A 19,087-nucleotide genomic window follows, 5' to 3' on the forward strand; every position below is an offset into this window, starting at 1 on the left:
GTGATAATGTCATGATGTATTTATTGAAAGTCAGTTTTAATACATCTTGATATTATGTAATTTATTAACTAATAAATAGTTACATCTACCCACGGACTGGCAGCAGTATGTTACATTGACAAACATATATATATGCAACTTAATCTGATATCAGACAGAAATTAAAAGTACATATTTAAATTAGGTGCCATTTACATTATTCAAGTTACTCTAGAGAACTAACAGTAAAAATACACATTGATAAATTAACTGTACATTATAAGACAAACTGGATATGATCACATGTATGTTGGATAAGTACATAAACAAGAAATGTCAGTTTCATTAAGATGAAAATTCAAAAATATGATGTCAATTAGTTAAAAAGAAGTGGACCAAGTTTTCTTTAAAGTAACATGTACTATGACTTTAATGTTAGCACTAAAGACATGATTATAGATAAAAAACTACAAAGGCATACAAGTAGGTGGGGTTCATACTTCTATCAAATAGCTGACTTCATTTCATTTGCATGTTTTAAATTTTGCACCCAAATGGACCTTGTTTATTTTCTAAAGCAGCAAACAATTTCAAAGAATTGATGTTAAATGCCAATTACACCCATGATCTAATGGTCATGTTTATTGTTCCTTTCTGAACAATTTTTTGGTTGAAATTAGAATTTATTAAGGCACATGTCATATTATTCATTTCCATATTTAGAATGGACTTTGTACTAAACGCTTTAGAAAATAAGGCAATATATAACCCCAACTTAAAACAGCTGTAAATCTCATTTCATTAATTCATTACATTTGTACGTAGGTGATAATTTACATTTGTAATAATTATTCAAAGGCATCATTTCTTCATGAATTATAAACAAACAAGATGGTATTAAAACTCACGATTGAAGTGGACTGAATTAATTTGCATAATTGTTAGGGAATGGCTAATAACCACAGGCTAACACCCTAGACAAACCAATGATTCATAATTAACCAAACTTTATTAGGTAGTATGAACACAAATAATTAAAAAAGCTTTGAGTAAATGTATGTAACAAAAGTTTTACATTTTAACCATTTCTCCTGGTTTCTTGTTTTACACACCAAAAGGTAAACATCAAAGTTTGGACAATCTACATCAATAGGTACACAAAAGGTCAAGATGAAGGACAATCCAATGAGTAATTTGTACTTTCCCTAGTAAAAATAGGTTTACAAGTAAACATGTTTCTTACACCTTTAAATAAAGTTAAACAGCTACATAGACAAACATCTTAACACCTTACTATACATAAACTATGAAGTTTATTTTTACCTACTGGTACTCTTTTACCTATATAGATAATCTATATACAAATACACCTAATAAATCACAGCTGGTCATCTGTCATCAAAAAACAAACAATTTTTTTTTTTTCGGGTTGGGGTGGGGGAGAGGACATAAAAATGTCATGTTCACTTTATACATGATGCGACAAGCTTAATACCACTAATGTCCTTTATCTAGGGATTTTACATCACTTTAATCTTGATTATCTTTATGCTTAATTGATTATCTTTAATTTTGAAAATAATTATAGCTTGGAATATTATATTTATGATATAAATCATAATAATGAACACTGGCGAGTTTTACACTTCAAACTGTATTATTAAAATAAAGTTGTATTCATCTGATCAAGGTAACTTTATTTTATTGTATCAAGTCTTTGAACAACTTATCTGTCTGCCCAGCTTTGATTAAAGACGTGATATTTAATATGCCTAGTTCAATGGCAAAATCTTGTATCAAGCTGGCTAACATCCGTATTAATTACAAGGAAATATAGAACACGGGTAATCTGATTGATCACACGTACTAGTTTGTGCGAAAGATTAACTATGGATCATTTTACACAGAGGCATGACCTTCTGGACAGATCCAAGGCAATGTACTTGAAATTAAAGGATATCACTTAACAGGCAGCTTCATCTTACATCAAATCACTTCCAAGTCAAACAAGCCTTTTCCCTCAGAATGTGAACCAAAATAGTCTAGGAAAGATTTCATTTCAAATGATTTCAAAGAACTCCCAGTGTTCATTCATGTTGTATGTTTTGTGTTTAGGATGAGGACTGTAAAATGTTACTGAGAAGGTATCTGTTCTCTTTAATGTGTATCAGAGCTGATTGTTTAAGTTTTATAGTGTACTTCCTGAACTTAAGTTGGTATAATCCCTCTTGAACACTATGAAAAAGATTACAGTCATCTGAAGTACGGTACACAACTGGAAATGCAAAGGATTGAATGACAACAGGGATTGATTTTATCTACTTCCTGTCTTCCAGGTCCCTGTTTCATGAAGGATGTAAATTTTGATACATGTACATGTACACTTAAAAGTCCAAAGAGTTGTATAGTAAAAGTTTTGAATGACATGTATGTGTATGTCAGCCTTATGTATTGGGAGCCTGAACTATAAATTTTGTTAAAAAATGCTGTAAATTCCTTTTCAGTGAATGCAGCCTAAAATTTGTTTGAATAATTAGATTGATCAGGGCCTTTTAGAATAAAAACAAACTTTATATAAAATAACCGTCTAACCCGAACTGAATTAGGAAAATGGAGCACACAAATAAAAATCTAATTTTGAAACCAAAAGATTTAATTGTAAATCATTATGGTTAAAAACAATTCTACATTTGCTGAAATTTAATCTGGTCGAGGGTTAATGATCTTACATGATTGTGAGTTCATCAACCAGAAAGTCATTCATTCATTCCAGCTGCTTGATTATTATGAAAACAGAGCCGTCTGCTTGTTGTAAACTAGGTAGAAAAAACATTAATGTCATTTATTAAGGTTATACAATAACCATCACAATATTATGGTAATGAAAATTGATGAAGCAGAAAGCCATTGTGGATTGGATTCCTTGGAGGATACTGAATACAAAACGGACTACGTTAAAGTCACGTAAGAGTTGATTAGGCTAGGTAACAAGAGTATTCTATAATTACTATAAATTATATTACTATCTTCTCATAAAATCTATATTTGATTGTAAATAGATTGGTAGGGCTTATTGAATAATCTATCACAGAATTACAATAACAGGCTAAAAGTTTAACAATTGTTAAGGCACTGAGTGTCTAACTCCATAGGCCCTTTCTGAGATCTTTCTCCTTTCAAAAATGAGTTTATCATTCTTTTTTTATGTAAAGAACTACGGATATGGCCTAGGTCAGCGTCTCTGGTTAGTGCCAAGAATAAATATTACACACAATAGTGTGATGTAGTTCATAAAGATGTAGTTTGGTTCTGTTATTTCTATATTTGGTCATAGGTACTATTTCAGCAGATGGGTGTGGATTGTTTGTCGTGTAATTTGTAAAATACCACACATATCATTGTTTATATACTGAGGTAGTTGTCCATAAATTATGTTGACAAATGGCTGGCATCATGCTGTAACCTACTTTTAGTATTATTATTATGTATTTTAAAGTTACCAAAAGTTAATGCTTTAGTACTGTGTCAACTAAGTGACTGTATGTAAATTACAATACAGTTTGTTTACGATCAAAAAAATATATTAGAAACCAGTTCTAAATTAAATGCTTGTTTTCTTATTGTAAATAAGACTCAAAAAATGCATTTATGATACAAAAGTTATACAAAAGATTTGTGTAAGACATTATTGACAGAGAATTAGCAATATGCATTGTAATTCAGATTGCTGTTAATATACATGTATGGTAACGAAGATTAGTATTATTTTAGTGCAGGTGTAAATTGTCAGTGGGAATGAGCTGTTTGTCATTTTAGGAATATTTACAAGAGGTCACAAGTGCCTGTTAAAACATGGTAGAAATCTCCCATGAATATCTGTGTTTATTTAGTATTGACATGGAGAGTATTGGTGTAATCAGACAACCTTGTCAAATACCTCGCATAATACTCTCTTACCTTGTGTTTCCTTGACCTTTGACATACATCTAAAAACTACTGTGTATATTTAAAGTTAAAGGCAACTACATGTACTGTATTCTGTGTTGATCAGTTACATAATACATTAAGTGTTTTCGGATTCTGTAGCTCTAACAAACATTTAGAATGAGAAAAACGATTGTAGAAATCTTATTTTATGGAGTGAATAAAAATTGTTATTTTTTAAAACACTTTAATACAGTTAATCTCTCGTGTTTATTTTTTGGCAGTCAAACCAGCTAGTAATCTATATCGGTACTTCGATTAAAACGATCATGACAGATTTAGTCAAGTTGATACATTACTTACACCTACCTACATGAAAATACTATATTTAGATGGTTGCAAGGTACTAATATTTCTAATTCTGACTTGAAATACCACTAGTACCTGTGTTGTGGCTTCTTTCAGTCTAAAAATATCATTTATGATTAGCTTTCCAACCCACACATGCCTCAAATGTTAGTCATTAGTTTATAATATAGTTAGTAATTTTTGCTACCAATACTCTTATATCAAGAGCAACGATTGATTACATGTAGGTGCTCAGAGAAATAATATATTTTAAGTTGTTTGTACGGTATTTAATGGCATACTACAGTGAAATGTTTTAGTTTTGCTTCTATTTGAGAAATTTGGTATAAATAACTAGGAAGTTAGGAACACACACATAGCTTAAAGTTTAAATGAACTTAATTTGAACTTTATAATATCATAAAACAACAAACTCAACATTTTCAAGTTTCAAAGTATATAGACCTAATGCAGTTTCATGGGCTTAAAAAAGAAGCTCAGTTCATATATAGTGGGAGACGTGTGATGCTAATCTGTTCACCATCTGCTAGAAAAGATATGTCATCTGCTTCATCTGTCATTGCCTCAGTAGGGATCCTTGTAAGGTATTTCTTACACATGATGATTTAAACATGTCTGACTCTTAAGTAGGGAATTCCAATAGAGCTAAACATGTCAGACTGACGATCTGAAATTAAGAAATTCTTAGAAGTTTCAGACAGTCTTACAATCTCAGTTCTGCATGTATGGAAAACTTTATTGTTTAGTGATATTAAGTTAATACAACTGTGGTTTGTTTTTTGAAAATTAGAAGTGACAGAATCTTAGCTCTTGCCTGCCACTACCGATATTGGTACTAAACTATTTTATTTGTGCCACTTACCTTAACATAAATGCAGGATGATGTTTCGGAACTGCATATTATATGAAAGCTCCTGTCCAATTTTGTGACCAGTCAACTGTAAAACTGTTATTATTCTTAGTTGATGATATAATACATAAGATGATAAGACAGTAAACAGTGTCAAATTACTGTAATTGTTCCGTTTGTTTCCCACTAACCCAGTTATAATCAGCCGTGGGTATTCGTTATATGGGAAGTTGTGTTGATTAGATTGCCCAATCAATATTAGTTAATGTAGTTTCTACCATTAAATCAGAGATCAACTGAGGCATTTATCTAAAGTACATGTAGTACCAATATTAGTCTAACCACCAATTTATCTAACAGCTGGTCAATATACTTTAAAAGACATCCATTTTCCTTAGTGTTACTTAATACTGTAAAAAACTTCTTAAAGTGTTAAAGAATGCTTGGAAGTTGGAGTAGTATTAAAAATTCCAGTCAGTATTTTAAAAAACCTTATTATTCTTGATTTGTTGTGTAATATTATAATGTTTTTGGTGTAATCGTTTGGCTATACGCTTGAGGAGAGTAGGTTTTAGTTTATCCAAAACGTGATTCTGCTCAAATAGCTTCATACTATCCATGCTTGTGTCTATCTAAATCAATAAAATTCAGAGATTTTCATAAAATATTTTGCCTGATCTTGATTGTGTTCTCTAAAAGCATCTCTAAAGCCATGTATTATTCAGTTGTAAGGAATAAAAAAGTTAACTGGCAGAATTCCACACAGGCATGAAAATGATCATATCGAGCATGATGAAATTGTTGAACTTGTGTCAGATTGTGGCAGGAAATAAACAAGATTAAAGCACATATTTTGACTCTGTTCATTGGCATTTATAAATATCTTGACTTTATCTTTGTGATGATGTTCTATGTATATTGCCATTAAATGTAACTTCTTAGGCTTAAGCTAATACTACCGTACCTATCAGAAATGAAATGGGGTTTAACATCCTACTTTTCTGCACCGACTGGGTTAATGAAGACGGGCATATGCCATGCAGTGTGTTATGCGGGTAATTTTGTCCGGACAGCGACGCTACGACCTATTCTTATTTCGAATTCCAACTGTCAAGGTTTCTTTTATGAGCACGGCAATGTGCACACAGGGTCTCAGTCTTTTGTCACATCAGAACAAATATATGTTGTCCCTTGCCAGGTCTGCTGACTTGCACCAGTGACATCTCAATTACAAGGAACAAAATAATCCAGTACATAGGCGTCTAAAGATATGTAGTCTGTACACCCTTTAAGTCTGACCATCTATCAGGTTCATTCCAGGTGTTGGCCCTCTGTCCTTCACCACTGAGAAGGGGGAACCATGCCAGAAAATCCAGATAAACTTACATGGCTAACACAGAGATTGAACATGGTACCTCCAGGTTAGCGAGCCAAATTGCTACTCACCTAGCCACTGCGACTCCCACTGCTTATCAGATTTGCTACATTGACATCATGTACATGTAATCGACTCAGACTATGGCATTATTTCCTTAGGTCATTCAGATTTTTTTCTTTTTGGCAGAATGACAGATAATTGTTTTTTGTTGGATCATTCAAAGAGATTACTGTCTGTAATCCTGAAAATTGTCTGAGGTTTGGAACTTCAGGTTCTTAGATTTCATAGTTAGAAAAAGAAAAAAATATATTTTAAAGGAATTAATTTGAGCACATTTATTGTGTTACTGTGAATTGGGATATTAGAGGATTTAAAGAAAGGGAAAATATGGAGGGTTTTGGTTGTTTATGTTTGTATGCAAACAGGTTAAGATATTTGGCATTATCAAACAAAACAATACAGGTGTTCATTATATTTAGTATTATGTCAGAATCAATTCACCCTCAGCTGATGAGTGAAACTTCCGTACTCGGTACAGGACAAAGACCCTAGTTTTAGTGAAAGAAAAATAAAAGTGTTTTTTGCTCATCGTGTCATTTTAAACTCAACCTTTTAACTGATGTTAAATTGCCACAAGCACACATCATTTACAAATATTGCACGGTTTGAACAAAGATTATCAAGATTTGAATAATTGTTAGTCAGCGAGTTCTAAGGCACATTGTCACTTTAGATCAGAATAGGATATAATGAAATTAACACTGAATTAATAGTTAACCATACAACTTCGAAAATAATGCAGGCAGAATTTTTCCATTTAACAGTCTGCTGAACTCAATATGATATAAAAAAAAGATACCTTGAAATGACTAGAGTTTTTTTGTTGACAACACTTGACTGGTCATTTATTTCATATTTTAAAACATATTATTAAAGTAAGATCTTAGTTAGGCTACTTGTACAGATCATATTTTATGCTGTAGTTTATTCACAGATATAATTGTAAAGTGAACACTATATGCATTATGTAGTATGAACATATTACTTTTTAAATGTTTAGCTGGACTAGGTCTAACTCAACCAATTTTATCTCTTTCTTCATTCATTCATTTAACAATAATTCATCCATCACTTGTCAGATTATATTAGTCAATGAAACTATTTAGTAGGTAATTCTCTGTAACACCAGTTGAACCATAATTTATCATCCCCTTAGATAGTGACAACATTAACATCAAATTGTTCTGAAAGATAAAGTTGATACTGTTTATAAAGTACTAGTATTGGCAATCTTCAATTGATCCACAAGTTATAGACCTAATCAAATGAAAACGAGGGATACCAATCATTTAAATGTCTATTTATTATAGAAAAGTTTTGTATGTAATATTTAACTTAGTTGTGTTTACAACAAGAAAGAGTTCAGCAAACAGGGCAGAAAATATCCATTTTCGGAATGTGAAAAGTCCAAGTTATAATACTTTAAGATTACTTCTCTAATATTTGGGAAATAAGCCATCATGTACCAAACAAGGTTATAATATGCCTTGAGTTGGTGCGACAAAATTCCAGACTCAAGCTGTTAAAATCCTTGAGACCATTCTTTAAGTGGATAATTGAGTGTTATAATATTAGGACATGTGTTTTACATTTTATCATAGCTTGATAACAAATGAGACTTTTGACAGTAAATTAAAAGTATATATGTCAGAGAGTGATAATAAATTAAGAGTCATAAATCAAAGTAAATCAGCTTTTTAGCTGACTGTCACTGTCAGTGACTAAACCCTCCAAAAAAGAGATCTCAAGACTTAACCCTCCAAAAAAGAGATCTCAAGACTTATTTCATGTGTCATTAACATTTTCAGTGATCCTGTAAAACTAAGCCAAAATCTGCAACCACAAGCTTTCCAACTTTTTGTTTTAGTACAGTACTAGCGAGCACCATATTCAGTGATGGCACCAAATGTTTTACATTTTTGCAATGACATGTATTTATTATTTCTGTCTTGTATTTTTCAGATATTGCTTTGGATTGGTCAGACCATGCATTATGGTGGCCAGAAAGAAATATGTGGTTATCGCGTACACGATCCACCCTAGATCAGTACAGTGTTCAGGCCGATGCCAAATTACAATTTACACCAATGCACAAAAATTTACGGATACAATTACCTGATTTACAAGTGTTAGATATGAGAGTGGATTTTTCTACAAAAGTTTTTGCAACAGTGGTACACTTGTGCAAGGAATTAGGTAAGTCCAAAACCCTCCCCACTACATGTATGTAGCCATTGCAAGAGTGTCGCTTAGAGATTCAAGAAGCCATCTGCCATAAGTGAAAAAATTCTTGACTATGTCCTCTCTTTTGACAAAATCTTGAATACATCACTGAGTGTTTGGATGCATTCAATTCTTTGTTCGAGAGAAAGGTTGATTATTAAATGGAGCATATGTCGATAAAATGGATCTAGGGCACCCTGAATAGAAAAAAATATCTAGGTCTGTTTTCTGTAGGGAGCTTTACAATCACTTTTCATTTTACAAACACTTTATATTGACACTATATTTGATCATGATATATGGAAATATACACTGATATATATGACAGACGACCATTATTATCCTTACAAACTTTACAAAATGACTGACTGATCATAAACATATTATTATACTCTGTACTGGATAACATTTTGTGATTTTGTCTAGACCTCGGCTGGTAACTTTCTCTGGTTATCAAAATCTGTCAAGCATGAAACATTTGTGATGATAATTTGCAACACCTCAGTACATGTTTGATATCTGGAGTCGATCATCATGGTCATCATGTTTAGAACAAGATCAATCATCCCAGTTCACTCATTCATGAAATACTATGTATTGTAGACAAATAATACAATCTTTAGGCATATACATGTAGTATGTACATGTAAGTCACTGACTGCTAATGTTTAGAAAGATCTGTATCAGAGAATATCAGAAATAGTTCAAGTTCCAATCTGAAAAAAAAAATCTCCCATCTACATATATACACATGGGTTGCATCACACACACACACAGTACATCTAAACTTATGATGTTACATGCATGTTAAAAGTTAAATTAAAAACCACATCATGCATGAAATTGTTTTGGTATTCATAGATTTAAAACATTTGATTTTAAATCATTAAAATAATAAATACTCTCTCACTCACTAAGTTACTTAACCATGCATTATGCAAGAGGTAAATCTGCCTATATTTCTTTGGGCCTAAAATGTTATGCTATTAATTAGACATTTAATTTATTAACATGAAAAGACCATTATCAACTCTCAATGCAATCTTATGTGTCTGATTTTCATTGGATTTGAATCTGATCTGCTGTTCAACAGCTGTTGTTGATTAAACACAAAAGTGGATAATCAAGACTTTGTTAATTATCGTGACAGCGGTAACATTGATAATCAAGGCTACAGTGATTTTTAACATTCTCGGCTTAAGAGTGAAACAATTTGACTGAAATTTTCAGCATATTCCATTTACATCATCTAGTTTAAATTTTAACTATTATAGTGAGAACTACCAGCTCTTTATCTAATCTTCCATAATGTATCTTTAAGAGAAAGGGAGTTTCATATTTTGAAAATATTTCTAGTATGCCTGAGGCATGAAATTAATCAGGCTTACAATAATAAAGATAGGTGTTTTTATATGACAGGTTATAAATTTGTTTTAAAAGCTTTTCATTGTTTTAAAAAACACAGTTAAACAGCTCTGACAGTTGAAACACAAACAGCCAAAAATTATAATGATATGTGCTGTTGTTTAGATATATCAGTTAAACTAATTTTAAATTGGTAGCGAAATGCAAAAAGAAAATATAATTCATGAATTTGTTTAAATCTCTAGCCTGTTACCTGTTTTCAAGAAGGCTTTATTTTTCTGAATATAAGCTTATGGGCTTAAATCTTCAACTAGCTATGGTCTGTATAGTGCACCCTTCAATAATTTTGTGGAAATTTGGGGTTTTGATTAGGATAAGTGTTTGAATGGCTGTTGGAACAAAGCTTGTTTTCCTTATAATCTGTGTGAACCCTACACTCTTTAAAACTATTGTGTTTTTAAACTATCTAATGATATATATATAGCCATCTGAACGGCATACCTACATAAGATCGCTGATTTTACCTCTTGTTTATTATTGACATTGTTACATGTAGTTTATCATTACCATGTTGTAAATCTAAAAATAAAATAAGCCGAGTTTATGCATCAAAAAATCAGTATAATGGGCAGGTACATACATGTATGTACCATCAGTACAAAGAACATTACACAATTATAGGTGCCATGCATGGTTAATACTGTATTATTTTTAAATAAAAAGTGCTTTAGGGTAAGGTGGAGTAATAATAAAGATAAAACAATACTTACTAATGCAATTTTAAGTATAAAGTAATTTAATGTAAGAAAGGCTTATTTTTAAGCACAAATTTTAATTCTACCATTAAGTGTTTACCATTTGAATATGTTTACATGTATTACTGACTGTGATTTATTATGTACATGAAAATGTTAGCCATTGCAAATGGATGTTTAATTAGGGTTGTTCGCATTTTGTTGTTTTGTACTGTTAGGTTTGCTGCAGGCAGTTTTACATGATTTAGGTTACTTACGCTTATTCGACTAAGTAAAAACAGGATATGACATGATTAATTAGAAATTCCTTTTGACTGTGTTTATCTTAGTTTGTTTATGATAAAGCTGGAATCTCTGTTCGCCTTATATAATTGATATTTCATTATTTTTAAAACTTTTGTGAATTCTTGATGAATTATTTCGTAAAAGGCCTATGTTTGGTTTCTTTAGGAGGCATATGTATATCAACCAGATTTGGTTGGGGACTAAGGATAAAAAAAATATTAATATAATGTTTTGACATGCTAAATTTGGGCCATTTATTGGCAAATTACAGCCCACATCAGTTTTTGTCTCCATAGCAAAGTGTATAGTTAAACACAGCTGTAATATCTGACAGTATCCCTTTAAATTGTTGACTGCAAGTCACATTCCTACAAGAGATTTTTTTTGATATGTGCATTTATAACATAGGGCTGAATTTGTTGATCCAACATGATATTATTACAGGAATTTGTCCTCACTGACATGAACATGTTTAAATAACATACAAGATGTTGCCTACACAATCAACAGTTAAAAGTTGTTTTTATATTAAAACTTGCATTTCTATAAATTCTGGTACTAATAAAGTACATGTAGCTGTGTGTGTGATTTGGATTTTTTTTGGAAACTATCAAATTGCTCATGGCTTAATCCACTCCAGTATGTACTCAAACTGATTATTTAACAAAATCAAAATATCAATGCTCAATAATCTGGCTTATATTCAGTCGGATTTCGCAAAACATAAAAATGGTGGTGTACCATTTACATGTACATAGGAAGCAGCACAGATTGATGAGATTTCAGTTCATATCGTTGTAAACACTGACAAGGGCGTGGATTTGTCATAACTTTTGGGGGGGACGGACGAACCCTGGAACCTTTCATTACCAAACCAAAATAATAATTACGAACATTATTAGGGGGGGATGAACACTGAATGGACAGTTGATATTCCTATTAAAGATTCAACTTTTGCAATTATAGTTTGCAAGGGATTCTTAGATCACATAGATGACGCTCAGAGAAGTATAAAAACAACCTGTGAAATGTTATGGTAACATCAGCAGACTGTATGCTCATATTGTTTGAAATTAATGATTAATGTTTTTACTTTAACTAAAAATGTAATAAATCAGTAAACCGATCAGTTAAGTTGAAAGGGCTAGAGTGTTATTGATGTTTTTTTTAACAGTCAGATAGATAGAGGTTAACATGTAGATATATGGTATAGGTATAGATGAGATATAAAGATGACCAGCAGGGAGTTTAAATATCTATTACATTTGTATTAAAGGTATATATAGTGTAAGGTATAATGGACCGTTACTACAAGGAACAACCAAACACCCCCTAAACTCTATGTTGACACTGTTTAACAAAACATGGCTTTTAGTGTAGTGTGGGTTACAGTACATGTGTAATTTTCAAATTAAATTCTATTTATTCTAATCACCTTTTGTAGTCAGTAGGTTTCGATTGGCATTGGGGAATATGGTATACAAAAATAAATTATGTGTTAGTGGGATGAATGGACATTTTGGTATCTGATAGATAATGGATTATGTACTATTTGAGTATTTCCTTAGGACACAGTTTGATGGAATACAAATGTTAACTATTGAGTGACATTTTGACTAGAATTCTCTAGACTTTATCAAGTGAAGCATTGCTCAATAATAATAGTAATTGTATTCTGTAGTGTCCTGGGTATGTATCCCAATTCAATTACTGAATCCCAAATTCCCAATATCACTGAATATCAGTAACAAAAGATTTGAAAGTAAGAGAGGTTCTATAAGTTATATATAGTAATTATTGACATGTAGAATACATGTACATACATGTAAATATCAATAGTTTTATCTGGAATGTTATATTACCAGCTGTTTATTAAATATTAAACCAACATCTTGACAATCTATATATCCAATCAACAGTACACACAGCTTCATATCACAATTGATTAGAATACTGTAACATAAAATCATATCAGCCAAACCTTCTACTTTATGTAAGATATTGGTTGAAACCCCCATCCTTCGGATGAGACGAAAAACCAAGGTCCCGTGTATATATTGGAATGCACGTAAAAGATCCCCTGGCAGTTGGAATTCGATATAAGAGTAGGCGATAGTGCCGCTGCCCGGGCAAAATTTCCCTCATAGCACACTGTATGGCGTATGCCCGTCTTCATTAGCCCAGTATAGGAGCAGAACAGTAGGACGTTAAACCCCATTTCATTTCATTTCATTTTGAAACCCCCATTGGTCCACCATTCTGTCAATGTCAATACAAATTTGTGAGCCCAATTTTCCTCAGAATTTATTGGAATTTGGAATGTGACTGTCTTGAGCTAACACTCCAAGCTTTTCCTTGTTTGCTAGCTGCCATTCCTAAAACTTCCAAGAGGCTGATCCTGCCGTGACATTCATTTGTTACATATAAGAACATGGCATGTTACAAATAGCTTTCAAATTTCAACCAAATTGGCATGTCGTCTATAGATAATGTACCTACAGGTACGAGATCTCATAATGCACGGTGTTGCTGGCATTAATAAAACGATCAAGGATCATTGACACCAATTACTCAGATACATGTACACATGCATTATAATTGTGATGGATAGATCACTACCATAAAATTTTGTATAATATAATGGAACATTAAATAATTGTGTGTTTTTTTCACAGGTATCCGATTTCCAGAAGAAATGTCTTTTCTTCGGAGACTTGATAAAGATGATTTAAAGCGAGTGGTTAAAGAAGCAACTAAAAAGAAAAAGAAAGATCCTGAAGCAGCCGGTCCACTTAGTTCTAATGGTCATCATTCTTCATCAGGTAGTCTAGATGGGCTTAGTCCTTTTCCTAGCAGAAGTCCAATGGGACCTTCTCCTTCAGTAAGTAGACTTTTTAGTATAAACTTCTATCAAGTGGTCAATGCTTTTATCAATGCCCTGTCTCAAATCGGTGGTGATCAACAATCGTAATGATAAAGAACATCCACTAATCAAAATTGGGCCTAGCTTTCTGGTTTAATGATTGCCAAGGTATTGCTGTGTTCTCTTCTAATAGTTCTATGGCCAGACAAGCAAACCATATGCTGCTAGGTGCATTATGCTCATTGGTACTGTAGACTACATTTTTGAGGCCCTGGAGCTTGAAGGGTGACAATGTGCCATTTACAACCAGCAACTAGGTCTAGGTAACCACTGTTATCTGCTTCAGTGGTGGTGGTCTTGTTTCAAAAAAAAAAAAAAAAATTCGTACAATTCTTTACACATATCTAATTCAATAGAAACTTAATCCCTAAACCTTCCTGTTCTATGTAGTAGCGATCCTAACACTACATCTTACCTAAATTTTTAAGCTGTGTGTACTATAGTCGCTTCCGTGACCCCTCCGGGACTAGGACCCCGAAGCTTGAGCTTATTATTAGTTTTATAGTAGGACTGCCACTGATTATGCTGGATTTATCACTGCACATAAATTTAACAAACAAATGAACACTAGATAAGTCATGCAAATTTACTATTAATAATCAGTTCATTTATTATTTAATAATGAACTTCACGTGATTATGATTTTTTTAAAAAGAAATTATCTCTTTTTATTTCAGAGCACTTTAATTCGATCAGCAGGAAGTCCATATAATATGTCAGGAAATATGTCACAATTTAATTCCTTTAATGGCACAATATCTCCTGGTTCCATGCACAGTTTATCGTTTGAAGGAGTAATGGAGTCAACATTAGCAATCAGTCCGCCGGTGCCCACTAAAGAAGCTTTCCAATATCTTTACAGACCCAAAAACTTCATAGAAAAAGCAAGAATTAACTGTGTGTAAGTAAAATGTGATTAGAACTTATAAATTAAAAAAAAAAAAATAGTCTTAGGGACACGACTCTAACCATTTAAGTGCTCTTTGAAATGACCTTCCATGATAATGGAACAAGTAAATTGAGATTGTCAGAAATTTATTATAAATGATAAATTGAGAAATGCCAATACAGTAGAAAATTATTTTTAAGAGATAATACTATTGGTTATTTTCAGATGGTTAGATTCTTCCCGATCTTTAATGGAACAAGGAATACGAGAAAATGATTTTATTATCTTTAAATACAAATTCTACAGTTTCTATGATTTAAATCCAAAGGTTTGTACCAGAATTATATTATATTTGTTAATATTTAAAAAGAAAAAAAAGAATTTCTATTTTAGCTTAGTACAAAAGTTCATTTACTTGTACAAGGACAGATGTCTAGTCATTCAGATGGAACGAAAAACCGAGGTCCTGTGTATACATTGGCGTGCATGCAAAAGATCCCTTGGCAGTTAGAATTCGATGTAAGAGTAGGCCATAGTGCTGCTGCCCGGGCACAATTTCACTCATAGCACACTGTATGGCGTATGCCCGTCTTCATTAGCCCAGCTGGAGCAGAACAGTAGGACGCTTAACCCCATTTCATTTCATTTACTTGTTAGCTATTATAGAAAAATGACAGAGTCTAAAATTTTCCATAATCCAAATTATCTCGACACTGTCTGTAAAAATTAAAGTTACATACAATTTTACAATATTCGCTCGCATATAACTAAATCTCAGAATGATTCAACTAGTTGATTGCACAGAGAAATTTGATTATGTGTATATTAAGTATTGAAAGATCTAAGATATTTACGTCTGGCTATGACTAAGAAGTGTTTTTATGTTGTTTACTGATGTCAGAGTCTTTGACTTTTGGCAAAGATGTGGGGCTAGAGTGCCAATTTACACACCAATTCTTGTTTTTATCACGAAACACAATCTAACCTAAGTAATAAGGATGTTGAGATTTCATCCGTGTGATATAAGTAGCTGCGTAATCTATCACCATACATGTACATATATATATATATATGCATTCTATACAATCATTGATTTCCTGGGTTGGGTTCGACTGCAGACTCGTTGGAATGTGAACTTTAATTAAGTACCAAGAAGAATTGATTTTGAATTGTAAACATTCATTTCTATGCAAATTGAATTTCAAGTATCGCGATATTTATTTAAATGTATAATCCTTTATTGTAAGAAAATTGTGAGTCATTTCAATTTTGAATCATTTTACAAAAACTAAAGAAAGAAAAATGTTACCATCAAAAGAACAACCTAAGTTAGAAATGTGATAAAAAGGAAATTGAACAGTTTTAATATCTCAAGAATGTGTTACATGTAGATTTGTCATATGGGGTGATATCACAAAGTCCATTAATACAGCAAACAGTTTAAACTAGAAAAATACAGGTTTCATTGAAAGCTGATCAGTTTTATGACTTGTGTAAAAAAGGCTGATGATGTACTTTAAATAGAATAGGGTGTCTTGGTGCTAATTTCTTAATTACAACAGTATGTAATTAGTAGAGAGGTGAAATATTGCGTCTGGTATGGGTCAGTCAGTTCAGCTGAACCATTTTCTTGTTTTGTTATTTATTAGTTTGTGACTGGTATTTAGGTTAATGATGGTATTATCACATCTCGTTCACATCTAATGTCGTGTTCTAATCTGTTCAATAGATTACACGAATTGATATGTTTATTTCAAATACCAGGTCTTAAGCCGCATTTCCACTAAAATTGGGGAGAAAAACAAGAGAGAATTGGGGTTTAATGTATCATAAATACATCATTTTGGGACTGCCACGATTCAATTTAATTTCAATAATTTGCTTGCGCATACAAATGTAGGTGTCTTTGGTAGTTGGAGGAGACTGAAGACAACCCACAATGTAAAACAGGCAACCCTACTACTTGTCACATACAAGTGTGAGATTTTAACCATGTCAAATAACTCAATGACAGAACTTATGATCTTATGGGGAAATTATAACCTTTTGATTGCAGTTTACAGTATACATGTTATTTTAACTGTGACTTAAAAGAATATTTAGACCTATGTTACATGTATAATTAAAATAATTGTCATGGTGATTCATTACAAAACAAATCAAGTAGATCTATTGAACGTCATGATTGAATATATTACATGTACGTAATAGGAAACTATCTATAATTAATTACATACCACTCCCTGTATTAAGTCATGACTACTGATTAAACTATTTTCAAATCAGACATAGTCCTAATCAGAATTCACACAGTTTTTTTGTCTTTTTTAAAAACTATTTTTGTACATTAGTATTTTTGACTTTTAACAGAAAGATGAATTATTTATAACTTAGGAAACAGAAATGGTGAATCAATCAATCAATCATCAAGATATTGAAAGCCTAATATAAGGGTCAGCTGATATTGATCTCATTAGTAAGCTTACCTTTAAATTGCGATTCTCGATTAAATTCAGCAAAATATCAGTTTACTACATGTACATCCATATTGTGAATATGAATTATGATCAAATACACTCTTCAAATTATTCAGATGTAATTGTATACAAATGATATCTACTGCTAACACCAATATTCAAATAATTGAATAGTTTAAGACTATTTGAACTATCTGTTATTATCCATTATTCGATGTCTGTTAAAACTAATTGAATTTGATTTATTTCGTTGCCATTGAACTATCCACTATTTATTAATATTAACTGAGGGAAACTAACTAATATCTAAAACAAAACAAAGAAAGAAAATATATTGATATTAAAGATTTACAGTTTACTAAAAAATCTGAAATGCACCAAGAATTTGGGATTTAATTGAGTTGAATATTCAATCAGAATTTGAATGTTATGTTGGTTCAAAAATTACTAAATAGATGAATCCCATTTTAAGTTACGGATATCTAAAGTTCTCATTACTTATTGATTTCCTGCAACCGTTCTTATCGTCTTTTACAGATTGTTTTTTTGTTTTCATCTTCTAAATTATATCTAATGAACATTTTTAATGCTATATGTTAAATTTAAAGAAGAAATGATTATTGGTCTTCTGGGGTCGACCAGAACCAATTTTATAGATATGGGTCATTGTTATTGGCCTTTAATCCTATTCTTGACAAAATTGTAAAGCTCTAATAAACATCAAATGAGGTATGTATTGATATTAGGGACTAAAATTAGATGTAAATTCCTAGGCATCTGGTTACCTATGATGGAAAATGGTTCTATTAACAAGGTATACTTGTGGTGTAATTGGTAACTTTTTTTATTGGCATCATGATGTAGGTTGAAGTATATACAGTGTATGGATATAATAATACGATAAAAGAAACAGTGTCAAAAAGATATGATACCACAGATAATGTAAACAACCGCCCGATGCCATTTGACCTAAAAATGTAACAAAGTAAACAAAATATGTATAACATTATCTGTCGACACCTTTGTTTTTCTCATAATAGTATCACTGACCCATATATAGAAAAGTGGTTCTGGTCTGGTTGCCATAGTTACCTTCTGGCATTACTCAAACAATAAGGTGTCCGATTTCGTTCAATATGGCTTCCAAGAGAAGAACTAACAAACATTGTATCTGGAGATTGTTTGGTGTAGAACTATAAGTGCAGAATGTGATGAGTTGACAGTTGGACTGATTAAGTTGGACTAACTAATTGTTAGAACAGATCCCAATACATGAAGTGGGATTTATTACAGTTAACCTACAAACCATCAATTGATAACTTATTTTTTTATAACCTAGATAAAAGAATCCATTTTGATTCCATGTAAATTTCTAATCTTATAAAGTGTAGTATAATAATACAGGGTGGGGGGTGTCTGTTGCTGATCCGATCAATTTGTAGTTAACATATGTACAAATCATTGTCTGTCTTTATTAGGCTGCTTGGTGCAGAAATAGTCAGTGTTAAACCCCAATTCATTACATTCTACATTACATTATTTTAACACACACACAAAGTGATTTTACTATTTAAAATAAAAAAGAAACATTCTTTTTGTTAACAAAAAAA

At 31.8% G+C, this 19,087-nt stretch overlaps 1 protein-coding gene across 1 annotated transcript in view; it reads left to right on the forward strand.

The window, feature by feature from the left end:
- Nucleotides 1-19,087, forward strand: part of LOC126820809 (fermitin family homolog 2) — a 44,757-nt gene that overhangs the window by 12,267 nt on the left and 13,403 nt on the right. Inside the window, exons 2-5 of the mRNA XM_050548934.2 lie at nt 8,523-8,756; nt 13,864-14,069; nt 14,789-15,012; nt 15,226-15,328. Coding sequence (XP_050404891.1) covers nt 8,523-8,756; nt 13,864-14,069; nt 14,789-15,012; nt 15,226-15,328 — 767 coding nt within the window. The remainder of the gene's footprint in view (nt 1-8,522; nt 8,757-13,863; nt 14,070-14,788; nt 15,013-15,225; nt 15,329-19,087) is intronic.

The sequence above is a fragment of the Patella vulgata genome, chromosome 5 (assembly GCF_932274485.2).
Source record: "Patella vulgata chromosome 5, xgPatVulg1.2, whole genome shotgun sequence".
Lineage (NCBI taxonomy): Eukaryota > Metazoa > Mollusca > Gastropoda > Patellidae > Patella > Patella vulgata.